This window comes from Aethalodelphis obliquidens, unplaced genomic scaffold, assembly GCF_003676395.1.
Source record: "Aethalodelphis obliquidens isolate GAN/ISIS:26980383/991018 unplaced genomic scaffold, ASM367639v1 scaffold89, whole genome shotgun sequence".
Classification (NCBI taxonomy): domain Eukaryota; kingdom Metazoa; phylum Chordata; class Mammalia; order Artiodactyla; family Delphinidae; genus Aethalodelphis; species Aethalodelphis obliquidens.
The window spans coordinates 947,829-971,070 of record NW_020838033.1 but is presented as its reverse complement, the minus strand read 5'-3'; the positions used below and the strand labels follow the sequence as shown (position 1 = coordinate 971,070).

The following is a 23,242-nucleotide window of genomic DNA, read 5'->3' as shown; positions in this document are numbered from 1 at the left end:
CGTGGGGGGATGAGGTCAGACTTGGACCTGGTGAGCTGGAGGTGGTGGCAGGCCAGCCAGGGGAGAGAATACGATAATCAACAGCTAGCTACGGTCCCGAGATGGTGCAGGGGATGCCAGACACTGTGCTAGGCACTTTTCTCAGATGATTTATGTCACCCTCACGATAAACCCATGAGGTAGGTGTTTCTGTTACCCCCTTTGTCTGTTCAAGAGCAAGTGGTGAGGTTGGGCAAGGGGGTCCAGAGCCCAGGGGAGCAGTGTGCAGTCTGTAGGGATAGAGTTCCCCGATGGCCAAAGTCTCTGCAGTCCCAGGTCTCTGAGGGGCTCTGGGAGGTGGCATGTTGAGCCCGGATGGTCTTAGGACCATGGGTAAGGACAGAATTCATAACCTTTAGGGGCTGAAGATCCAATGAGATCGTGGGAGTTGTGGCATCTCTGGGTGTCTTTAGAATCTGCTGGCAGCCATGGGTTGCTGGCTGGACTGTGGAGATCTGGGGAGGGAGTGGTGACTCTGGAGGTGTTATTGGGGCTGTGTCTGGGAAACACAGTTTGTGGGCATTTGGTGAAATCTGGGTGGTAGGCTGGAGTGAGGGATTGATTATATAGCCCCCGTAGGGAGTGGGGAGATGATAGGTATGTAATGTCAATGTTGGGGGCACATTCTATGGGAGGGTGCCTATAGACCGTAAGACTCAGGAGGACCCCCTAAATTTCTGGGAGCTGGGAAACTCCCCTCATCTGATTTCCCTCCCTTATGGCGAATGTTGGGGCTGTGGCAAACCTACGCAAGCTCCTAAGAACTGGGGAGGGGGCAGGGCAGGGCTGGGGTAACGCCTCACACAGGCTTGCCCATGGCTACTTGACATAGCTCACAGGTGAGTCACCTCTCAGGCCTGAGGAGCTAGCAAAGCCACACACACCGTCCCCAGCCACGCACCACACTCAGGCTTTGACTTGGGCTACTTTCCAAAGGGATTCCACCTTTTGGAACATACGGGGTGCAAGCCCCTCACCTAATACACAGGACAGACGGGGGCAGGACCCCACCCTGGATGCTCTGCTCTGGTCAGATCAACAGAAGCCCTCATCACAACCCCCGTGTCTGCCTCGCCACCCAGGAAGATCCAGCCACTTCACTCCTTGGGACCTTTTTTTTATTTTAATGAATTTATTTATTTTTGGCCGCATTGGGTCTTCGTTGCTGCGTGCGGGCTTTCTCTAGTTGTGGCGAGTGGGGGCCACTCTTCGTTGCAGTGCGTGGGTTTCTCATCACAGTGGCTTCTCTTGTTGCGGAGCACAGGCTCTAGGTGCGCAGGCGTCAGTAGTCGTAACACGCGGTCTCAGCAGTTGTGGCTCATGGGCTCTAGGGCACAGGCTCAGTAGTTGTGGCGCATGGGCTTAGTTGCTTCGCAACACGTGGGATCTTCCCGGACCAGGGCTCGAACCCGGGTCCCCTGCATTGGCAGTCGGATTCTCAACCACTCTGCCACCAGGGAAGTCCTCCTTGGGTCTTCTTGGCCAGGTTGCCTGAGCAGGGCCCAAGTCACCTGTAACTCTGGAGATATGACCTGTGACCTTGTGGTTTGGTGGTTTCTGATCCTGGGATTCAGCCACCTGGATTTGTCTTCCCAGCAGTGTTCCAAGGAAGATCCACTTGTAAGAGAAAACGCCTAGAGGCATGGCCACCATCTCCAGGTTCCCAGGTGATCTTAGGTGGGTGGCAGAATTGGACTGGTTATATATGGCCCTGAGGTGTAGAACTAGGATTTTTGGAATGAAGCTATGGGAAGCCAGAATTTGGCTTGACATGAAGGAGACTTGTGTGACAGAGCCATCCAGAAGGGAGTGGCCACCCCAGGAGCCGCCTGCCACTGGGAGTTCTGGTAGAGGCCACTCGTCTCGGGTTTGTCAGGGACCCACCAAAGTGACTTTGAAGGGCCCTAATGTTGGGACTTCCATTCTTTAGGGCGAAGGGGACCGTGAGAATCCTCTTGGTGGCCGGGCCACTGAACACAAGTGTCTTGTACTTTTTTATCACACATAGCACACAGCTCCCAGAGCAAGGAGAGGCCCCACTGCCCCCTGCTCTCATCTCTGTCTGGGATTTCACTGAAGTTTGTCCCTGGAACCCTGGCATCTGGACTCCCAGGCCTGTTGGTATTAGAACTGGTGAGTTAGCAACCAAACCTGCTGGCACAGAGCAGAGGTCTAGGACTACTTAAGGCCTCTCTGGCTACTGCCAGAGGGAATCTCTAGAACCCAGGCGACAAAATTGCTCTGACATATCATCTCCCACCCCCAGCTGCACTTCCGGAAAACTAGGGGCTGTGTATCCCCATCAGGTTACACTTCTCAGGGGAGGGACTCAGGGTTCACCTTACTGTATCTAACCCATCCTTTAAATTCCATCAGAGACCTTGAAAAAGAGGAAAGCGATGAGCCTAAGGAAAGCTCTAGAAACCCCAGCCCTGCCCGGAAGGGATGGGGGACGGTGGGGGGATGGTGGCAGATGGAGTTTGCGGGAACAAGGGTTCTCAGTATAAAGATCCTCAGGGTCAGAGGTAGCACTAGCGGGAGACCACTGGGCTCAGACTGGCATCTCTGCCCCCCACCCCCTCCTGCGAATCAAGAAACCAGGCAGCAAGGCTCTGGGGGCTGCTTTTATGGGGACGACCTGACAGAGGGCATGGTCCGTACAAAACCGGGAACAATACATACATATATATATTATATACAGAGACGCAGTCCTGTGGAAGGCGGGACAGAGGTGGCCCCGGCCGGAGAAACCAGAAGCCCCCCCCCCCCACGGCCCCGCCCACCCAGCCCCGCCCCCTCCATCTGCTGAGGCCGAGGAGGTGAAGTGCACGGGCCCAGGCACTGAGACAGCCAGCTCCTTCGGGGGTAGGCGCACGTCTGGGGGCAGGAAGTGGGTGCTGAGAAATACTGATCGATGGCATGGTCTATTTACAGGGGACGAGGAAAAGCCAAAATGGATGGAACAAGCGTCGTTTTTTAAAAAAAGAACAAAAACCCAGGCTGAGGCAGGGGCGTGAGGAAGAGGCAGAATGAGAGATGTCATCTGAAAGGGGAGGGGACCTGGGGTGAGGGTCTCACCTGCCTTGGTCCAAGCCCCAATTTGGGGTTAAAGTGGGGAAACGGAGTCGATTTCACTTAGAAAGCAGGCTGCCAGCAGGGCAGCCCTGGTCTCCAAAAAGATGAAAAGTAGTAAAATTTTGCCCTCCAGTCAAAACATTGGAAAACTGTGGGTGTGGGTGGGGTGAGGCTGAAACTCTGCCATGTTAGTACAAGGCTTCCAGGTGTGGCCCTGCGTAGGGCAGGACAGGGCCTGGCTCTCCAGTGACAAATGTTCCCCTTGCCTAAAACCAGGCCCCCTAAGCTGACCTCCTGTCCTCCCGCTCATTCCCAGGGTTGGCCAGGAAACCTGGTCCCCAAAGAGGCCGCGGAACAGTTCCAGGAAGAGGTTATGGCTATTTGGCACCTGGGGGACGGGAGGCACAAGGAGAGACTGAGGGCTGCTGCCCCGAGCAAAGGGGGAGCTGGACATCAGGTGTCCCGGACTCTCCCCTTTTCACGCAGGATACGTGAGAAATCAGTGCAGGGCCAGGCCCAGCCTCCAGGCTCTGGGTAGACGCTACCCATCCTGGGAGGGCAGACAGGGATGGGAGGAGAGGTGTAGAGGCAACCCCTCCCAGCAGGAGGGTCAGGATGCAACAGAACAGCACGATGACGGGGGAGCGGGGAAGGGACAGGAAGGTAGACTCAAGTCGAGAGGCCCAGGGGCCGCCTAGGAGCCCCGTGAGCAGGGAGCAGCCTCCAGGTGGTGAGATGCTGGGAGAGCCCCCGGCCCCTTTCCAGTCCAGAGACAAAGGCTGGAGGTTGTAACGTCTGGCAGTTTGGTCTGCAGGTCCTCGTGTCCATCCACCACCCAGGCCAGCCCTTGGCATCCCATGGCCTCTGTGCCTCAGCCCCAAAGGCTAGAAGGAGGCCATCCTTCCAGCCACCTGTCTGACCGGGGCCACCTTAAGGGGGCCTGTAATATGGGCCCTCTGGTCCCTGAAGCTGGGGGAGGTGGGGTGGAGGGGTGGGGGAGTCGGGGCACCTGTCCCCAGGCTGGTAGGGGGCGGGGTGAAGTATTGAGGACAGGGGAGGGAGGAGGACAATGGGAGGGGATTAATTATTGTCCGGTCAAGGAATGATTCCTGTTAAGTAGAATTGGAATTCCTCAGTGTTTGCAGGTTTCCTTCCAGTTCCGAGATCTGAAAAACAAAGGGGAGAGGGAGTCAGGCCTGGGCGCTGGGCATGGTCCCTGCCCTTCGGGCCCCCCTGAAGGAGACATGACCCTGAGCTCCCAGCCAGCAGCATGACTCCTCTCTCTCCCTGCAGGATCCACAGGGTGGGTGCCAGACGGGGGCTGACCTGCCTGCCCCTAGGGCACCCCTGGGCCTACCTTGTCCAGGAGCTTGTCCATCTCTTCCTTCCTCGCCAGCTCTGACTCCTCTAGAACCCGGCGCTGTGCCGTCTCCTTTTTCAGGAACTCAATCTCCCTGGGTACCAGTGGGAGACAGACAGTGGGTAAGGGTGTCTGGTCTAGCTTCCATCCAGAGTCTCAGGGTCCTCGGCCCCGTCCTCGGCTCCACCTGGGCCGCTTTTGCCGGCTCCTTGTCCTCAGGTCGGGAGGTCCCAGCTCTTCCCAAAGCCTCTGGCGCCCAGTCATTACAAACCCAGGCATCCCCACCACAGGGCCCTCCAACTTCTGTGCTCCTTGCCTCCCTACTGGGCTGGAGTGGGGAGGGAATGCCACCACAGGCCTCTCAGTCCCCCCTAGGCCCAGGAAGCCCAGCCCCCAGCCACGTACTTCTGCTGGTAGTCCTTGATGAGGCGCTTGGCCTTGCTGTACTTGCGCTCCAGCGCCTGGTACTGGGCCTGGGTCTCCCGCAGGTGCTCGTCCACAGCCTGGCACAAGCTCTGGGCCTCGCCCCAGTAGCCCTCCAGTTTTTCCATGCGCTCCTTGTTCTCCTCCACACTCTGCTCCAGCTGGGCCTTCTCCAGCCGCCACCTCCCCTTCTCCTGCTCCAGGCTCTGCAGCTGAGAGGAAGAAACACCCCTGGGTTGGCGGGGGCCACAGTCGCTGGATGATTCCCGCAGATACGGAGCCCACTGCCCCCCAGCTACTGACTCTCCTTGGCTGGGCCTGAGAACCGAATGCTGGAGAGGGACGAGGTGGGACCACAACCTCAGCCTTCCCAGCCAGGGGCCCTGACACGTGCCACACTCCTAGAAGGCCGGAGGCCCAGGATCGTCGCTGATTAGCTCGGGGCCTTGGGGTAAGGCCACTTCTGTCTTAAGCCTTAGTCCTCCCATCTGTAAAGCAGGAGTGATTCCTTCCTTGCCAAGCTCACAGAGGCTGCAGTGAGATGGTGGAGGTAAAGGAGCAGGGCAGGTGAGGGTCACCATTGCCCTCTATCCCCTCTCTGCAGCCCTGGCTTCTGTGGCTTCCTCAACAGTCCTGGCTCCTCTCCCAGCTCCCTGGCCACCCCAGTGCAGACCTCCCAGCGCCCACAGCCCAGTCCTGGGGACTCTGTTCTCTCTCTACTCACCTCCTTCACCACCTCTGTGTACTGAGCCCCGCACCTCCAGCCCAAATTTACTCCCAGCTCCTCAGAGGCACCCTGCCCCCACCCACACAAACCTATTCCTCCTTTTCTGACTAGCCCACCTCCATCCAAAGGTGCCGTCATCTCACTGCCACCCCAGGGCTCAGCTTCAAGCCCCACTGCCTGCCCCTCAAACCTCGTTGGCTGCAAACACCCCTTGCCCTCTGTGTCCCAGCCACACAGGCCTTCGTGCACATCCTCAGACCTGCCACATTCCCTCTTGCTGCAGGGCCTTTGCCTCCCCGTTCCCTGTGCCTGGAATGCCCACACCTACCCTCCCACTGCCTCGTCATTTCCCACTAGCTCACCCTTAGGCCCTCTCCTTAGTGCATCACTTCCCTAGAAGTCTCCCGTGATTCCCCTCTGACAGCACAGCCCACACACAGCCCGGCTGCATCAGGCTCTGCTGGCTCTAGCTCAGGGCCCTGTCCTCTCCTCTAGAGCCCGGGTCAGCTTCTGTGATACCAGTGTCGGTGCAGAGACTCTAAGCCGCACAAGGGCAAGGATCAAATCTGCTTTCACCCATCACAGGTCCTAGATGGCGCTGAGCACTTAGAAGGCGCCCAGCAGCTCCTCCCCTTCATGCTCCGCATCTACCCAGGAACAAGGCCTGTCACCTCACCCTAGAAAATGCAACTCAAACCCGCCCTTCCTATCCATTCCCTCTGCCTGTGCCCTGGGCAGCCCTGCCCATCCCTGCCGGGACATCACCCGGGTTTCTAACTGGTTCGCCGGCCTCCAAATCCTGCTCACCCCCACGCCTCCCACTTTGTCGGCAGTGACCTTCCCCCTCGTGGCCCCATACGGCCAAAGAATCAAGGCTGGAGCCCTTAGCAGGGTGTCAGGACACTGCAAGCGTAGCCCACCCTGGCAGTCCAGCTGTCTCCCACTTCTCCCCCACAGGAACGGCTGCCACAGCCTGTGGGCCTCCTTCCAAAGCCAGCCTCCAAGCTCACGCTGGTCTCCCTGCCAGGAATGCCCTTCCCCTGCCTCAGTCATCTAAACCCTGCCCTCCCCCTGGGGCTGTTTCACGCTCTCCTCTCTCCAGGTGTGCTGGTCTAAGCCCACATGTGGGAGCGCACATGTGTGTACCATGTCTGCACAGTCCCTATGTGCCCCTGCCTCTCCCTGCCACACTGGAAGCCCCAGGGGAACTGGGACTCCTAATGTCCAGGCCCAGCAGGGACCCAGTACAGACTGTGTATCAGAAGTCTGTGTATCTATGCCTGTGAGGGTGTGGGCACCCAGTGTGCTCATGTGGGTGTCTGTACAAAGCACATATGTGTGTTTGTAGATGTCACGTGTGTGCACCAACTGGTAGCATCAGCATCTCTGTGAGAATGCGCACGTCCTGTGACACTCTTCTTGTGTCTCACAGCGGACGGACACAGCAGACAGACACAGAGGTATTGCCATGTGAAGCATGGGTCCGTTGTCCCCGTGTTATGTCTGAGCAGAGTGGGTGTCTCTAGGTGTCTGGGTGAGTGAGTCTGTGGGTACCACGTGCCTGGACCCCTGGATGGTTTACGTTTACCGCTGGGCTTGTGTGTAGAGGACACGTGTGGGACTGTGTGAACGTGAAGACGTCCACGTTCAGCTGTTAGAATGCTGACGGCTAACAGCACAACTTTTTACTGAGCACCTACTATGTGTCAGACACTGTACTAAGGACTTTACGCGTATTATTCTATTTTATCCTCACAGTGATCCTACGGTGTTGGCACTGTTATCAACCCATTTTACAGGTGAGGAGAATGAGACCCAGAGCAGCAAGTGAGTGGTGGAGAGATGGGTCCAGAGCTTGTGCTCTTAACACTACCCTCCCTCACCTCAGAGCGGCTGGTTCTGCACGCACCTGTGGGTGGAGGGCAAGGGCCAGCATGTGCAGTGTGAGGGTGGAGGGGTCGTTCCCCCAGCGCCCCACCCCCACTCCCCGCCGCTCTTACCTTTCTTTTCAGCTGCTGGATCTCCGCCTCGGTCACGGCATGCTTGATCTGGAGCTGTGGGGGCAGGGGCACAGGCACTCAGCTCGGGCTGGGGCAGGCAGTACTGCGGGGCTGGATACCAGCCTGCCCTTGCCTTCCACCAGCCCAGGGACCCCTCTGCCCACCTCCTTGAACTTGTGCACCAGCTTCTCAGGCTCCATGTCCACAGGGGACAAGGCATCCTCGTTCTCTGCCAGCTCGAACACCTCGATGGCCATCTCGCCACCTGGAAACGTGGGGCTCAGCTCCTCATCCTCGTCAGTGGCGTATTCTCCTGTCTGCGAAGGGAGACAGGCGGCTGTGCACCCTGCCCACCACAACCTCCCTCAGCCCTGAGGACTGGGGCCTAGGCCAGCAGCAGTCTGCCCATGTTAGACTGGGGGCCACCCAGGGGTGTGGTTCACGCTGCCCTCATCAGACTGGGGGTCACCCAGGGGCATGGTTTGTGTCTACCCCCAACAGCCTGGAGAGTCCCCAGAAGACAGGGGTAATACCCCTGTGAGACTGAGGGCCCTGAAGAAACAGCCTCTGCTTTCCCCCTCACACAGCAGGTCCCCTGAGGTCTGGAACTGTCTCCTTCCTCAGACTAGGTCCCCTCAGAGTGGGGGCTCTTAGAGGGAACTACGTTTTTCTTGTAGGACCAGGAAGGCTTTCTGAAGACAGAGGGTGTGACTCTTCCATCAGACTAGAGGTTCTTTAAGGGAAAGGTCTGCATCGCCTCCCTCAGACTGGGGGCTCCCCCAGGATAGGAGCGTTGCTCTGGGGTTCTTCACAAGGCCTGGAAAGTGGCAGAGGCAGAGGATGGCTATAATACTCCATCAAGCCACCAGGGGGCGATGACGCTGCCAGCCAGGCGGAGTCCCTACCTCCTCGTCATCCTCCCCGTACTGGGCGTATCTCTGCTCCATCATCTCCCGCTGCCATCGCTCCTGTTCCAGGGTCTGCTGAATTAGCTGGGCCACCTCACTCTGCTCACCCGGCCGCTCCCGGCCAATCATAAATCTGCAGAGGCACCAGCATCGTTCCCTTTGTCTCTGTCCTTGGCCGGAAAATGCCACCATCCTCCCCGCTGGTATTCCCCTCTCCACATCCAGGTCCTCCCAGGGAGGTGAAATGAAAGAACTGAGTCCAGAGACTGCAGAGTGTTAATAATGAATGGGGTAGCAGGGGGCCCTTATTGGGTTTCCTTCCCAGGAGAAGCAGAGGCCCACTAGCCCTTCTGGCCAGTTTGTGGGGTGGGGAGACGTCAGCCAAACTTCAGGCTAGGCCGCAGGGGACAGGAGTTCGGGAGATGCCAGCATAGGAGCTCTTCCCCCACCACATGGGAGAAAGCGAGGCAGGGGATTGGCGAAGCTGACCCTGGGGCTGTAGACGGGTGTCTTGTGTGCACTCCAAGGCCCTGAGCTTCAGGAAGGGGCGGGATGATGGCAACTAGAGATTAGGATGGAGAGGAAATAGTGGAACTTCCAGGCACCAGCCCCTCCTCTCCGTGGCCACCCACATCCTGTTTCTCTACCACCCTTTTCTGGGGGCAGTGCCCCTCTTGGAGGGGGCAGGGAGTGGTCCTTGAATGTTATGCCAGAGAGGAAAGTAGGGAGCTTCTAACCCAACCCCTTTAATTGACAGACCCAGGGAGGAGTCTTCACAGGAATCACCAGGCTAGAGAGGAGGGAGGGATCAACTGCAATTTGGATAGCATCCTCCCTGCATGTCTTGGATCTTCAATGAATGAGTCAGGACAGGCAGGGAGAAAGGAGAATAAGCCCAAGAGGCCAGTGTGGAGGCATGGTGGACAACGGGCCTTGAAGCCTGAGTGCTGGTGGCTAGCAGCAGTCAGGGGCTAGAGATGCGAAGGCAGACAGGGCAGGGGATAGGCACACAGCAGTTCCTTCTGGCAGGGAGATGGTGAAAGCTCCTCTGTAAGTTGGGCCACCCAGAGTCTTAACCAGGCGTGGGCAGCTGGGCAAAGTGGCCAGATGAGGGCTGAGCCTCCTGTCTGCTCCCACTGCCCACCGCCCCCACCCTCCCGGGCCTCACCGCACACGGCCCTTGGTGTTCCGGAGCACGGAGGCTGCAAAGCTCTGGGTCACTCCCACCAGACTTGTTCCATCCACTTCCACCAGGAGATCATTCACCTGGATCCTAAGGGAGGTGACACTGGTTAGGGGGGGTCACGAGGCGAACTGTGGAGCTGGGGTAGACATGGCCCCCCTCCCATCAGTAACTCAAGGCTCAGTCCCCACAGGGACCTGGTACTTTGTCTGCCTGCATAAGATGCATGAGGCCGGAGGACCAGGTATCAGCCAGGCCCATGGGCAGTGAGACCAGGCATCCAGGACCAGGAATGGTGGCAAGCACACTTGCCATGACAATCACAAGCTATTTCCCCTCCTCCACCACACTCGGCGGACCAGTGTGACATCCACAGAGCTCATCACGGCCATGCACACCAGCAAGGGCCTGCCGCGCACACGTAACACACAGCCTTCTTATACATCCATTTCCGTGCAGACCTGAGTCCGCAGATTTCCTCCAAATGCCTGAGACCTGTGTTCTCACACAGTCCCACAGGGTCACCCCCTGCCCCCATACAGGTGCACAGCCCCCAACACGCCCCAGCTGTGGTGCTGGAAGCCCTTGTTCTCCACACAAGGAGATGGGGGTGGCCCAGACAGGCCGCCGAGGGGGACGAAAGTGTGGGAGGGACCCTCGGCCACCTCCTTCCTCCACTCCCACCTCCCCCCAGAATGCCAGGCCTCCCCGCAGGGCTCCCACACAGAAATGGAGGAGAGAGCCTACTGTAAACAGCTCACACCAACATGCCTCGTGTGGGGACACTCTCACATGCACACACACTCCCCACCCGGCCAACGAGAGACCATGGGAAAGGCTCTGGAAAGTTCAAATGAGGGGGTAAGTGAAAGAGCAGGGATGGCCTTCCTTCCTTTTCTCTGACCCCCCAACCCCAGCCCGCCATACCACCTGGGCTGCAGCAGACAGAAGCTCCCTGAGTGAGGCAACCCCACCTCCAGCATCATGACCCCGGTCCTCGCAAGGACACCCACTCACCTCTGTCACGTGGAGGGGTCTGTGCTTAGAGGTACCACAAGGTACCCCTGATATCAGCCTTTAACTTACAATAACCCGGGGTGCCCTACAGCTGTTCCCACTCCCCCTCTGCAATCCACACACAGTAGGGAGGCTCCAGAGGGGTCACTGGGCTGCCCGTAACTCCAGGGGGTCTTCCTGAGCCCTCTGACCCACAGAACTCACACCCTCCAGCCTCAGAGGCCAAACATAGGCACACAGGCAAGAAGCAGCCTCCTCCCTGGCATGCCCCCACTGGCTCTTCCAGCCTCACCGCACACCTGATCCCTTGTGGTCTCTAGCTCCAGTTATACCTGCCTGCTTTCGGTGCCCTGCCTGCAATGCCTTGCATGCCCCACTCCCTCAGCCTAGCTAACTCTTGCTCATGCTTCGGGTCTCAACTCCAACATCACTTCCTCCAGGAAGACTTCCCTGATACCCAGAGAGGTCAAGCCCTCCTGTTTTAGGGTTTAGTGGCACCCTGTATTTTTCTCTCTTTCACCATTTTCTGTGTATCCACTATTCATCCGTCTGCCTCACTACACTACATGCTTCCTGAGGGCAAGGCCTCAACAATGACTCCCCAGCGCCTGGCACCAGCCCTACAACAGGGTCAGAGGCTCAGTGTTTGCTAAACTAAAAAAAAGCTCACAGGTACTCTGCTAGGACAGAGCCTCCACACCCGTGCTCTCCTCCCCATGGCCCAACACACACTCAAAACCAGGACACACAACACCTACACACAGCCCCCTAGCATGCACGTGCCATGAGGGCGAGCACTCCGCCTATTCTGTTCACTGTACCCCCAGGGCCTGGACCAGCACCTGGCACAGCAGTGCTCCACGAACATCTGAGCCCCACACAGGTAGTGGCCCGCCCCATACATGATGGCTGATCAGGGAAGGGGAGGCGGTACCTGCCGTCCCGATGGGCCGCACCGCCTTCAGTCACAGTCTTAACGAAGATGCCCAGCTTCTCCAGGCCCATGTCTGCCCCGGCCCCCATGCCAATGATGCTGATGCCCAGGCCCTCGGAATCTGCGAAGCAGAGGGTGATGAGAAGCAGGTAGGGGGGTGGGGTGAGGAGCTCCAGCCTGGGGCTTGCAGGGGACAGAGTGAGCGACTCCCCATCCCCTACCCTCGTGCTGAGGTATGGCCTCACCTCAAGAAGCAGTCTCCACGTGGGGGTGTCCCACACCTGGGGAAGGGACATGGTTCTGGCCACCTCTTCTCTGCCAACTAGGATGCTCTTGGGTCACTGCCTGCCCTCTGCCCCGTCCAAAGAACAGACGGGCAGCAGAGGTGCTGAGGGGTACTGTCTGGATGCAGATGCAGGTGTGTGGTGGCCACAGGACCACTGAGGGAGCCACGATGGGGATGATCTCCCCCCTCCCTAAGCAGTCTCATCGCTGCTCACAGCCTTTACAATTCAAGACCTCCCGCTTTTGTCTCCCCCTAGACCCACTCCTCTCTCCACAGCTGCTGCCCCCGCCTGTCTAACGGGCTTCTGACATCCCAACTCATGATCTTCCCCCACAAACAGGCTTTTCCTGTCTGCCACTCCTTCATGGGGCCTGGGAGCCACCTGGATTCCTCCCGCCCCCTCGTACCCTCTGTGGAAGCCAAGTAACCACCGACTCTTGCCGATCCCACCTTCTAAGAAGCTCTCAAGTTGTTCATCCACCTCCTGCATGGCCATCGTCTTGTCCACACCGCAGTGGCCCCTCTCCATCCACTTATAACCCTTCACCCCACAGCACAGCCTGGTGTGGTCTCTCTAGAATACCTTTCCCAGGCCTTGCAAGACTTCCGGTCCATCTTAGAAAAAAGTGGTCTACAAGGCCTTGTTTGCACACCCTTCTTCCCCCGCCCTCTGAATCCACCAGGTCTCTCCTCTCTCCCACACACTCCCCTGATCTCCTCTTCAGGGCTCAACTCAAGCATCACTTCCTTGGGGATCCCCCCGAGTCTGGTCAGGTTTCCTGTTAAATGCTGTTATAGCGGCCCCTCCCTTCTTTTCCCGGCCCCCTCACTGTACACAAGGACGTAGTTAGATGTGACCATTCCACCCAGGCCTGCCCCCCACCTCCACCGTCGCTCTCCCATCAAGGTTTGGCCCACACAGCCCAGGACCCAGCCCCCAGTGCTCCCGGGGGGCCTGATGACTTCAGGAGCACATAGTGCAGCATGACAGGGGTGGTGGCGGTAGGAGCTTGGGCTGGGCTGAGTCTGTGGGGCCGTGGGGCGCTGACAGAGGCCCAGTTAGAGGTAGAAGCAGAACGTCTCTGTGGAAGCGCCTGAGGGTCCAGGGTGGAAGCTGGCACGGGGGAGGAGGCGCAGGAGGCCCGGCTCACCCTTCTCCAGCTCCACAGGGAACAGCTCCAACCTCTCCACCCGCTTCTCCAGCTCGTACTCAGCAGAGGCTGCCATGGGATCCACGTCCTCGTTGCGGCGATCATAGTCCTCGTTGGAGTAGGTGCTGAACACCTGGGGAGGAGGCCGCCTGTCAGAGGAGCCCGCAGGAGGGCGAGCGCTAAACCGCTGAGAGGGGGCCCAACGGGCAGGCTGCGCCCCCCGCCGCGCTCCCCTCCTGCCACAGGCCTCCCCCAGCCCGCAATGACCCCAGCTCAGAGTGGGGGCCCTTCTGGTTCCGGAACTGTGGGGCGAGAGAGAAAGGGAGCCAGCCTTGCCGCATCCACACCATTACTCCCCTGCAGCTCCGACCACATGAGCATGGCCAACTGGAGTAGGAAAGGAAGGTCAATGCCGGAGAAACGGTCACACTCAGGAACCCAGGTCCCCAGGTCAGAGAGAGATGGACAGACAGCCCCTGTCCCAGACAGAGGCGAGGGTGGGCACGGACACAGACGGCAGGAGAGAGGAAGGAACAGGATGAGTGGAAGAGGGGAAGAGGAGAAAGAGTGAAGGAGATGCTGGAGGATGCCACATTTGGGGGGTGGCGGACGGGAGTGGAGACGCAGGGAGGGGGAAGGGAGGAGAGAGAGCGGTAGAAAGAGGCAGAGGGGCACCCAGGACCCAGCTGACCTGAACCTGAAGTGGAGGCCAGGGTGGAGGAGGGAGGCAGGAAGGACCACCTCTACCCCCATGGAGAGAGGGCAGGCCAGAGGAGCCCCTATGGCCTTGCCTGCACAGCCAGGCCTCAGTCTCCCTCTAGAACCTCAGCTCTCTGAGGTACGCCCCTATCCCCAGGGCACTAGGAGGCCTGGGCAGAGGTCCTGGGCCCAGTGCCCTGCAGAAAGCAAGGAGAGCGGGAAGGTGGCAGCCTCTGACACTGTCCACAGCGAACCCGGCCTTACTGTCCCCCGTACCCCTCTGCTGTCTCTCAGCAGAAAGGGAAATTCCCCAGCCTGACCCTCCTCCAAAGAGCAGAGAAGTTAGGACAAGGGCTCTGCAGGAGTACCTAATTCTGGGCCCAGGCAGGGTGCCCCTGGTGGGAGGTTAATGAGCACCATTTGGGGTACCATGACGTGTTCCTGCTTCACTGCCTGCAGCGACAGGCTGGTACCACTTGGAGCCAAGCGGGGGCGACGAAGGGTGGCAGCAGCTCTATCAGATGGCTGGGCCTGAGGCCTAAGCAGCTGAAGTGGGGCACCGTCTCCCCCAAGGCCCCTGCCAGGGCCCCACTCCTCCAGGAGCAGGCTCCACGGGCACCCAGGCCGGTAGCGGCACTCTCGTGTCCCAGCCTTGGTCTGGCGTCACCCCCGCGAAGCCCCACCACTCCCACAAGGGGGCTCCTAGCTGGAGGAGTCCATGTGGTCACTTAACTCACTGCCCTCAACTTCACAGCATCAGAGAAAGTTGAACACAAACCCTTAAAAGCTCCTTGTGGATTGTGCAGTAGTTGGGCTGCCCCCCTGACATCTGGCCAGCAGCCCCAAGCTCCTGGGAGGGACGGGCTACCTCATCCACACACAGTGCAAAATGCCAGGTCCGCTGCCCAAGGTCACGGGGGTTAGCCTGTGACAGGGCGGGATGAGACTGGAGGGTGGGTCACTGAGACTCTGTCCCCTTTGCACATATGCCCCAGGCCCTGGGACAGGGGCTGGTGTGTGCCTAGACCTGGCAAACTGGCTTTGGCCCCCTTTTGTACCTGAGTCCCTTTGACCCTCACCCTCTACTCCAGCAGAGATGGTCCCTTCATCCCTCAGTCTATGTGGTGGCCTGGGTCAACAAAACCCCCCCATTGTGTAAGCACACGCAATCACTCACACACACACACACACACACACACACACACACACACACACAGTGACCTCCATAACACCCTCACAAACCCCCCCATTGTGTAAGCACACGCAATCACACACACACACACACACACACACACACACACACACACACACACACAGTGACCTCCATAACACCCTCACAGCCTGTCCTGGGCTTCGCCCTCCCCTCTTTTCTCAGCCTATCAAATCCTGCCCCCTGCAGGAAACCCAGGCCTCAGGCTCAGAGGTCCCAGACCACCCCTCACCACTGCCCACCACCATGTGCCCAGCCGACCTCAGGGCCCTGGACCCAGTCCCCCCTCTCCAGGTGACAAATCTGGAATTGAGCTCTCTGTCCTCAGCAGAAGCCTCCGTAAAGGCAACAATTGGGTCATCCAAGGGGCACAAGACCTGGACTTAGTATCAATGCAGGGGGCGCAGCAAAGAGAGGGAAAAACTGGGGGGTGGGGGGAGGAAATTCCCAGTAAGGTCAAACGTCAGACACGCACAGGCGGCACCCCACACCACAGGCTCCCACACACAGGCGAGCAACAGTCACCAGGGAGTCAGAGAGCACTGTTCCAAATCATGTGCTATTTTCTACCCAAAAATCAGGGTAAGGTGTCAAATATAGACAGTCAGAGGCCCAGGGCTGAAAGACCAAACTCCAACTGAGGGTATCAGACAGCTCAGAGAACTGCCGGTGGTGGTGGTGGGGGAGGTCCTGACCGCCTCAGTGGTCCCCACCTCTGTCCTCAGTGTCCCCTGAAACACCCATAATCTTCAATTCTCTCCCTCCAGGATGCCAGCACCTTCAGAAGAGCAGAGGGGAGGGGAAAGGGCCTGTGAGGTCACCGCTGGGGGAAGGGGCTGGCCCAGGCGGGGAGTAGCACTTTTCAGGCCCCCTGGGGTGGAGGTGGGAGAGGAACAGAGGTTAAGATGCTGGAGCAGGTGAGAGGAAACTTGGGCAGCTTCCGTGTCCAGGAGTAGTTATGGAAACTTCAGTCAAACAGATGAGGGTTTGACTGGTGAGGGGTAAAGGCTGGACTTTCCTTGGCCTGGACACCCCCATGAAGCAGACTTGGAGTTGGGCACAGCTGAGCCTGGCGTGGTGAGAAAGAGCCTTTAGGCTGAATGTGCCAGCCGAGAATGGAGGGTAGCAGGAAAGGCTGTGGTAGTAGGAGGGCTGTGGTTCTTAATTCTCCCAGGGATCTCACCATCAATATTCTCCTGAGGATCTCAGGGCACTGGCACAACCCACAAACCAATCACCAATAGTGTGTGTGTGTGTGTGTGTGTACACGCAGCTGAGTCCCCAAAAAAGAGGGCACCCAGAGAATGAGGCAAGAGCGCTTGGGTCCTGCCAAGGCCAAGAGCAAAAGCAGGAGGCTGCCGCCAGGCACCTGGGGGTTTCCCAGCCTCACCCCCTCCCTTCTCCACATCCCTCAGAAGGCCTAGCCTCCTCAAAACCCACAGAAAGCGCCTGCTCCCCGTGGAACCCTGTACCCCCACCTCGGGAGCTGGCCCAGCACACACCCCGGGGAACGGGGCCCGAGTCACATGGCCCCAGCTCAGCTCAACCTCACAGACCTGCTTCCCTCTTTCAGTTCTGTAAAGTTGGGGTGAGGGCTACAGACATTGTGGAGGAAGGGCTGCAGGCCACTGCACGTTCCTGCTCCTCCATCCCCCCATGCAGCTCTGGTGCAGGGGGAAAGCAGGGGTGTTTCTAAGCTCCCCAGGCTCCTCCAGCCCAGAGTGGAGTAAGGACCAAAGTGGGGAGGCTCTCCTGAGGACACAGATACACACGCACACACACATACACAGACACACCTTCCCACCACCCCAGTCCACGCCTCTGGCAGCCTCTGGAGGACGAAGGTCTGGGAAAGGAAGGGAAAGCAGGTGTCCCAGGACCCGCGCAGGGCAGGGCAGGTGAGCCCCAGGGCTGGGTGGGGCAGCGGGCACAGGAACCTGAGGGCAGGTCAGAGCAGGCCACCCCGGCTCAGGCCTAAAAATCTTCCCCCTCTGACAAACAGCTGGAAGTCCCCCACGCCCCCCTTAGGGTGGTAACTTCTGGGAAGGGGGCTGGGTGACAGGGCTTGACTCAGCCTGCCAAACCCGGCTGGCTGGCGAGGCGGGGGCGACTGCGTGCACGTGGCAGGGGCGGCGCGGGGGCGGGGAGGGGGTTCACTTACTTGGATGGGCGCCGTGCTGAAATGGATCTTCCGGCTCGGGGCCGGGTCCTCTTCTTCCGAAAGCCCCGGGATCTCCACACACCCCGACTCGGGCTCGTAGGGGGGCTCACCCTCCTCCTCATCTTCGTCGTCGTCCTCCTCCAGGGCACTGCCCCCAGAGTCCTCCCCCAGCCCACTGTAGGCGCTCACGTCCACCAAGTCCGCCTCCGAGAAATCCTCCTTCTTGGACTCGTCCACCTCCTCGGGGGCCACGTCCGGGGCCCGGCCATTGCCCACCCCTCTCTCAGGCGCCGCCACGGTCGCCGCCTCCTCCTCGGGGGCCGCCTGGGCCTTCTGCTCCTCGGGCGCGGGGCTGGCGGTGGTTGCCAAGGCGCTGCCATTCTCCAGGGCCGCATGGACCGTCACCTCCGCCTGGATCACCTCCGCGGGCGCCGCCTCGGCCTCCGACTCCCCGCTCTCCTCCACCTCCACCGGCTTTATCTTGCGCACCTCCCGAGGCTTGGGGGGCGGCCGCGCGGGGGCCACTCGGTGCTGCGGGGGCTGCTGCCCTCCGGGGCCGCGCTCCTTCTCGGCTGGGGCATCCCCCGACGGGGCGGGCGGCGGCGGGGGCGGCTGAAACACCCGGGACCGCCTGCTGACCAGCTTCGAGTTGACCTGGGGCGCCCCGGCGGCCGCGGCCCTGGGCAGCCCCGGCGCGCGGTGGAGGCCGGTCCTCGAGTCGGCCTTCTCAAAGACGGCGCTGAGCTGACTGACCGTCGGCGACACGGCGTCGGCGTCCAGCTTGTCCAGCGCCTCGGTGCTGCCGTTGAAGCGCACCACGACGTCCAGCTTCCGGTCCTGCAGGCCGGCGCGCTCCTGCCTCAGCAGCCGCCGCGCCGCGGCCTCCTTGTCGCCGCCCGCGGCCGCCGGGACGCTCCGTTCGAACAGCTTCCGCGTCTCCTGCAGCCGGGACGGCGGGTGCGGCGGCGGCGCAGGCTGAGCGGAGGGCGCGGGCTTGGAGTCGAAGCGGCTCACGCGCTCCGACACGCTGGTGCCCAGCTTCAGCAGGGCACTATGGTCCACGTTCTCGTTTAGGCTGCTGGCCCGCGGTAGCGACAGGCGCACGCCGCGCTCGGGCGCCCGCAAGGCCTCAGTGGGGCCCGCGCCGCCGCCCGCCTCGCCCGGCGCGCCCGCCGTCGTGCCCATCTGCAGGAACATACTTTTGATGCGGTGGACGTTGGAGCCATATTTCTTGTGGTGGGCCGCCTTGGGTGCCTCGTCTGGCCCGGGCGCGTCGGGCGGCTTCAGAGCCTGGATGCCCGCCTCGTAGGCGCTGCGGTGCGGGGAAGCGCTCCGGAGGGGACCCCCGGGCCCCCGCGGCTCCGTCTTCATCATAGTGGGGGGAGCCGGGTTCTCATCCCCACGCTTCCCGCTCCCCCCTTCCAACAGGCGGCTGGCCAAGTCGGGACCACCGCCCCCTCCCCCAGAGAAAAGGAACCCCGAAAGGCCTTTTTTAGCCTCCCCCCAAAACCAAGCTGCCCAAAACAGTTAACCTCGCTTTAAAAAAAAAAAAAAAAAAAGGGAAAAAATATCTCCGAGAGCCCTGTGTGGGTCGCCTCCCCCAGTCAAGCTGCCAAAGACAGCCAGCCCCTCTACCAAAGACCGAGCGGCCTGGAACGGTCGCCCCCACCCAAATTAGAAAAGCGGCGGCCGGGGCCGGTGGGACTGCGAGCCCTGCCCGCGAAGCAGCAGCGAAGGCGCCGGCTCACATCGTCCGAGGCGGTGTCAGCGGGGCTGGTAGCCCCGGCACCCCCAACCCCGGCCGGGGGCCTTGGCTCTTGGGGGGCCCGGCACCAGGGCGCCCATGGCTGCTCGGCCGGCCCGGGCCGCTCCGCCGCTGCACTACCCTCCCTCCCTCCCTCCCCCCCGCGCCCCGAGCCTCGGTCTTTCTCTGGCTCTGCCCGAGCGGCGGCTGCCGGAGACCAAGCGGCTGCCCTTCTCGCAGCCGCCGCTGGGGACTGGCACCTCTGGGTCCTAAAGGGATCGGATTTCCGGGGCCGGAGCCTGTGAGCCCTCCCCTTCCCCTCCACGCGATTGTATTCCCCTCCCCTGCCCGTTCCTCGCCACAGCCTTCCACTGACCCCAGACGCTGGCTTGTACACTTCAACCCTTCCATCCCAACCTCTGACTGTGGCTTTTCACAACCCACATAACCGCACTCCCACTAAATATTGGGGGTTGGCAAGCCAACCACTGTGGTCTCAGTGTGGCCCTCCTCTACCCGAGGTGTGGAGGGAGAATACTGGGGAGGGGCAAAGGATCATTTCCTTCAATGTCCTTGGAGCTTCCTAGTATAGTTCACTTTGAAAATTTTAAAAATTCAGATTGCCCTGGAATCTGCATTTTAACAATTTCCCATAGGGAACATTTTGCACCCTTTAACGCGTGAAACCTTGGCCCAGTGTTGCTGGCCTTATGGTGGAGGAGGAAGGGGAAGAGAGAAAGGAGATGGTCCTCATCACCCAGGTGGCAGTCCGAAGCTGGCTTTTGCCCTCTGCCATTCTGAAGAGGGTGTCCTGTCACCTGCCTGCACTGCACCCAGGCTGGGAAAGAAGGGGTGGTATGCCTGTCTTCACGGCCTTACTAGAGCACTCCTGCCTCTCAAACAGGAAGAAGGAGTTTTGGAGGAGGAATTCTGGAGGCCTCGGGCCAGAGTTTCACCAGTGAGAGCTCTAGCTTGGATCTCTACTCTAAAGGATTCTGGCCACTGTGTGCAAGTGTGTGTGGGTAGGGAGGGGGAAGGGGGGCAGTGACCTATACGTTCCCTGTCCTGGCAGCTGTTTTGATGCTCCCCCCAACCCCCACATACACAACAAGGGGCCTGGGGTTGCCCTCTACCCTTACCCAGATGCCAGGGCCTGGGAGTGAAGGTCCACCCCCTAGACCATGACAGATCCAGATGCACGGCTTCACTCCACAGATCCCAGAAAATGATGAACATTGTGGACCCTAGGACCCAGAGAACAACTCAGGCACAAAGCCTCCCCCCACTCCCAGCTGCTTCCTGCATCTCGGGCCTTCCTGCAGCCTCTGCCTCCTCCCCCGCCCTCTTCCCTTCCATCCTCTTCCTCTTCTCCCCAATCTCCCACTACCCACTGCCCTTGCCTGGAAGGGCTGTCGAAAGGAATCCTCTCACCTCTCCACTGTTGGGATATGTGTGGGTTTTGTGGGATATAAACTGGTTAGCACGTGCAAAAGAGCGTGGGGGATGGGGTGTGGGAAGCCGCCTGGGAACCCTGAATATTGGGACAGGGAGGGGCGAGGAACCACAGGACTGGATCTTGAGGCTGGCAATCCTGAGGGTAACGGAGAGGAACGATCTGGGTTCTGAGCAGGAGGTTTGGGACTTGGGTTTCCAAGCTCAAGTCTGGGATTTGAACCTCCCCACCCACAGCGCCCCCGCCCCCGGCCCCGCCCCCGCTCAACCTCACTATAGAAGTTGGGTGAGACAGAAGTCTCACCTAGTTGGGGGTTTGGGCGGTGTCCTCAGAAGCTCTTGTGTGGATTGGGGGAGGGCACAGGCCCCTGGGTGTTCCGCCCAGAATCTCCCACACCCTTTGGTGAGTCATTCTAACTGGTCCCAGCCCAAGGGGTCAGTGCCCATGCTTCTGGCCAGGTGGGGAATCCAGCTTCTAAAGGACGGGAGGAGGAGGTGGGAACCAAGTCAGGCCCAGTGGACGCTCCCCACCCCGACCCCCAACAACATCTCCAGCAGCAGCTTGGAGTGGACTAGACTCGGGATGCTTGCGTCCCCCTTGTCCTGAGACTTCCAAGAGTGAAACTCTTTTAAGTACTTCGGGATGCAGGACAGTTGGAGCCAGCCCAGAGCTTGGAGGACTGAGGCTAACGAGGGGGATCGTTATTTCCTGGGCGACACCCCCTGCCAGTATTCCCGAAGAAGCTGTTATGGAGCAATGAGTGCTTTAGCACCTCACTCCTTACCCGGGGTCAGGCGCCAGGCCGGCTGGCCTGTGAGAGGAGTGGGGAATGGCTGTTATCTTCTCCACCCAGTCCCTGCCTGCCTGAGGCAATAATCACACCTGCAGGGAGGGTGAAGAGGGCGGTTACTTTGGGGAGGGTTACGCCCAAACTGAAGGGTTTGAACCTAATTATCATTCCTCAGGCTGTGATCCTCAGATCCTTACTTATCTCCCAGGGTAATTTAGCCATTCTTTCTCTCCTTTTTCCTTTGTGGAGCTGCCTGATGGTCTTTGAATGGAAGTTCCTTCCTTACCTCTGACGTGGAATAGAGCGGTTCCCAAAGCTGGCGCAGGAGCCAGGGTGCCAGAGTTCAAATCCTGGCTCCACCACTTACTAGCTGTGTGACGCTGGACAAATCCCTCAGCCTCTCTGTGCTCTGATAAGGGTAAACTGAGGTGAAAGTGTGGAACACAGAAAATAGGGTGTGTGCCTTCCCCAGTTCTTGCTAAAAAGCCTGGAGGCTTCTATAGGGAGAGGTAATCTTTATTCTCCAGATAAAGCTCCTCCCTGTTTTCCCACCTACCCTCAAATCTGATGGGGGCCCTCTGATCCCAGATGCGCAGGACACGCGGCCATGGCTCACGGGCCCAGCCGCTCTGTGGCATGTGGGATCTTCCCAGACCGGGGCACGAACCCGTGTCCCCTGCTTCCGCAGGCGGACTCTCAACCACTGCGCCACCAGGGAAGCCCGAGGCTTCATAGTTTTAAACACCAGGTGTTAACTGCAAAGACAGGTGATGAAGGTGATGAAGGCAGGGACAGACCTGATTTGTGATAAATCCCAAGCTCTTAGCACCCTGGGCTCACATCCAGGCTGGGTGCCAAGGCTGCCTTCTCTTCCCAGCCCTGGGGCCTTGAGACTCAGCCTCGGAAAGTGGTGTTTCCGTGGCTAGGGTCATCTGAGCAAAGACTGGCCTAGACCCCGCTCTTTGGTCGTTTTGTAGTGAACCAGTGGCCCCTGCCCCGATCACTCTCCTTCATCTGTCCTCCTCTGCCAGGGACTTGGGCTAATCCGAGGATGCTGGAAAGGCTTGCCTGTGCGTACATGTTTTATATACAGGAGAGCTCAAATCCAGGATGTCAGTGTTGAAGGGCCTTTAGCGGCCCTTGGCTGACCCCTTCCCAGGGGGAATGAGGAAGGCTGAGACTTGAAGTGGGAAGTGACTTACCAGTTTTGGAGGAAAGAGACCAGGGTTCACAAGGTCTGAACCGAGCGCTAGCTCCACCCATTTGCTGAGTGACCTTGGGCTAGTTGTTTCCTCTCCCTAAGCCCCAATTTCCTCAACTTGCTCAAATTTGAATGTCTGAGTGTGTCTCCCGAGCATAGGTGATCCTGGTTGTTCCCAGTTCTGGAACAGAGCAGAACTTGGGCTTTGCAGCCAGACCATCTTTGTTAGAATCTCCAACCTGCCACTGCCCAGTTAAGGGACTTCAACAAATTTCTTCATGTGTAAAATGGAGATAACAGACCAACCTCATAGTGTTGTGAGAATTAAATACATTTAGAACAGCTCCTGGCACAAAGAAGCTTGGTTGTTATTGATTACATGTATATCTGAACGTGTATGTGCACACGTGTACACGTGTGGGGAGGTACGACTGAAAGTGGGCATCGGTATTTGCATCTCCACGTGTGTCTTCATTGGACTATAGGGCCTCTTGTTTCCTTTTAAGGTCTATTATATGAAATTCTGAAATATAAGTACCCCCTGCCTGCAGCTCCTCCAAAGCTTTTGGGATCATCCCTGGAGTGAAGGTGACCTTCCTTCTCTACCTCCCAAAGTGTTTTTCATTCCTTCCTCTTAGTGTCTCAAGTCCCCCAGTGCCCCTGCAGAAAGAGTGCCCCTTGGGGTCCTCCCACAGCTGGGAGACTGGCTTGCCTGGGTCCCTCTGCTCTGCCCCGCTTTCTTTCATCCACCCTCCACGCTTCATTCTAGTGTCACTTGGAAAGTTCAGATACCTCTTAGAGATTCAGGAAGGAGACCAAGAAGGAAGAGTCAGGGTGTGTGTGTGTGTGTGTGTGTGTGTGTGTGTGTGTGTGTGTGTGTG

At 59.2% G+C, this 23,242-nt stretch overlaps 1 protein-coding gene across 2 annotated transcripts; it reads right to left on the bottom strand.

Annotated features, from left to right (window-relative positions):
- Nucleotides 1-2,649: 2,649 nt before the first annotated feature.
- PPP1R9B (protein phosphatase 1 regulatory subunit 9B) lies at nt 2,650-19,047 on the bottom strand. 2 transcript variants are annotated; one of them, XM_027094742.1, is made up of 10 exons: nt 17,174-19,045; nt 13,104-13,236; nt 11,667-11,787; nt 9,701-9,805; nt 8,530-8,665; nt 7,789-7,941; nt 7,625-7,678; nt 4,880-5,109; nt 4,472-4,568; nt 2,650-4,280 (listed from the first exon to the last, which is right to left on the bottom strand). In XM_027094742.1, the coding sequence occupies exons 1-10, from the start codon at nt 18,545-18,547 to the stop codon at nt 4,227-4,229; spliced, it is 2,457 nt and encodes an 818-aa protein (XP_026950543.1). In that variant the 5' UTR covers nt 18,548-19,045; the 3' UTR covers nt 2,650-4,226. The 2 variants fall into 2 exon arrangements, with proteins under 2 accessions (XP_026950543.1, XP_026950544.1); XM_027094743.1 differs by lacking the exon at nt 4,472-4,568 and having other exon boundaries at nt 3,610-4,280; nt 17,174-19,047.
- Between the last annotated feature and the right edge of the window lie 4,195 nt (nt 19,048-23,242).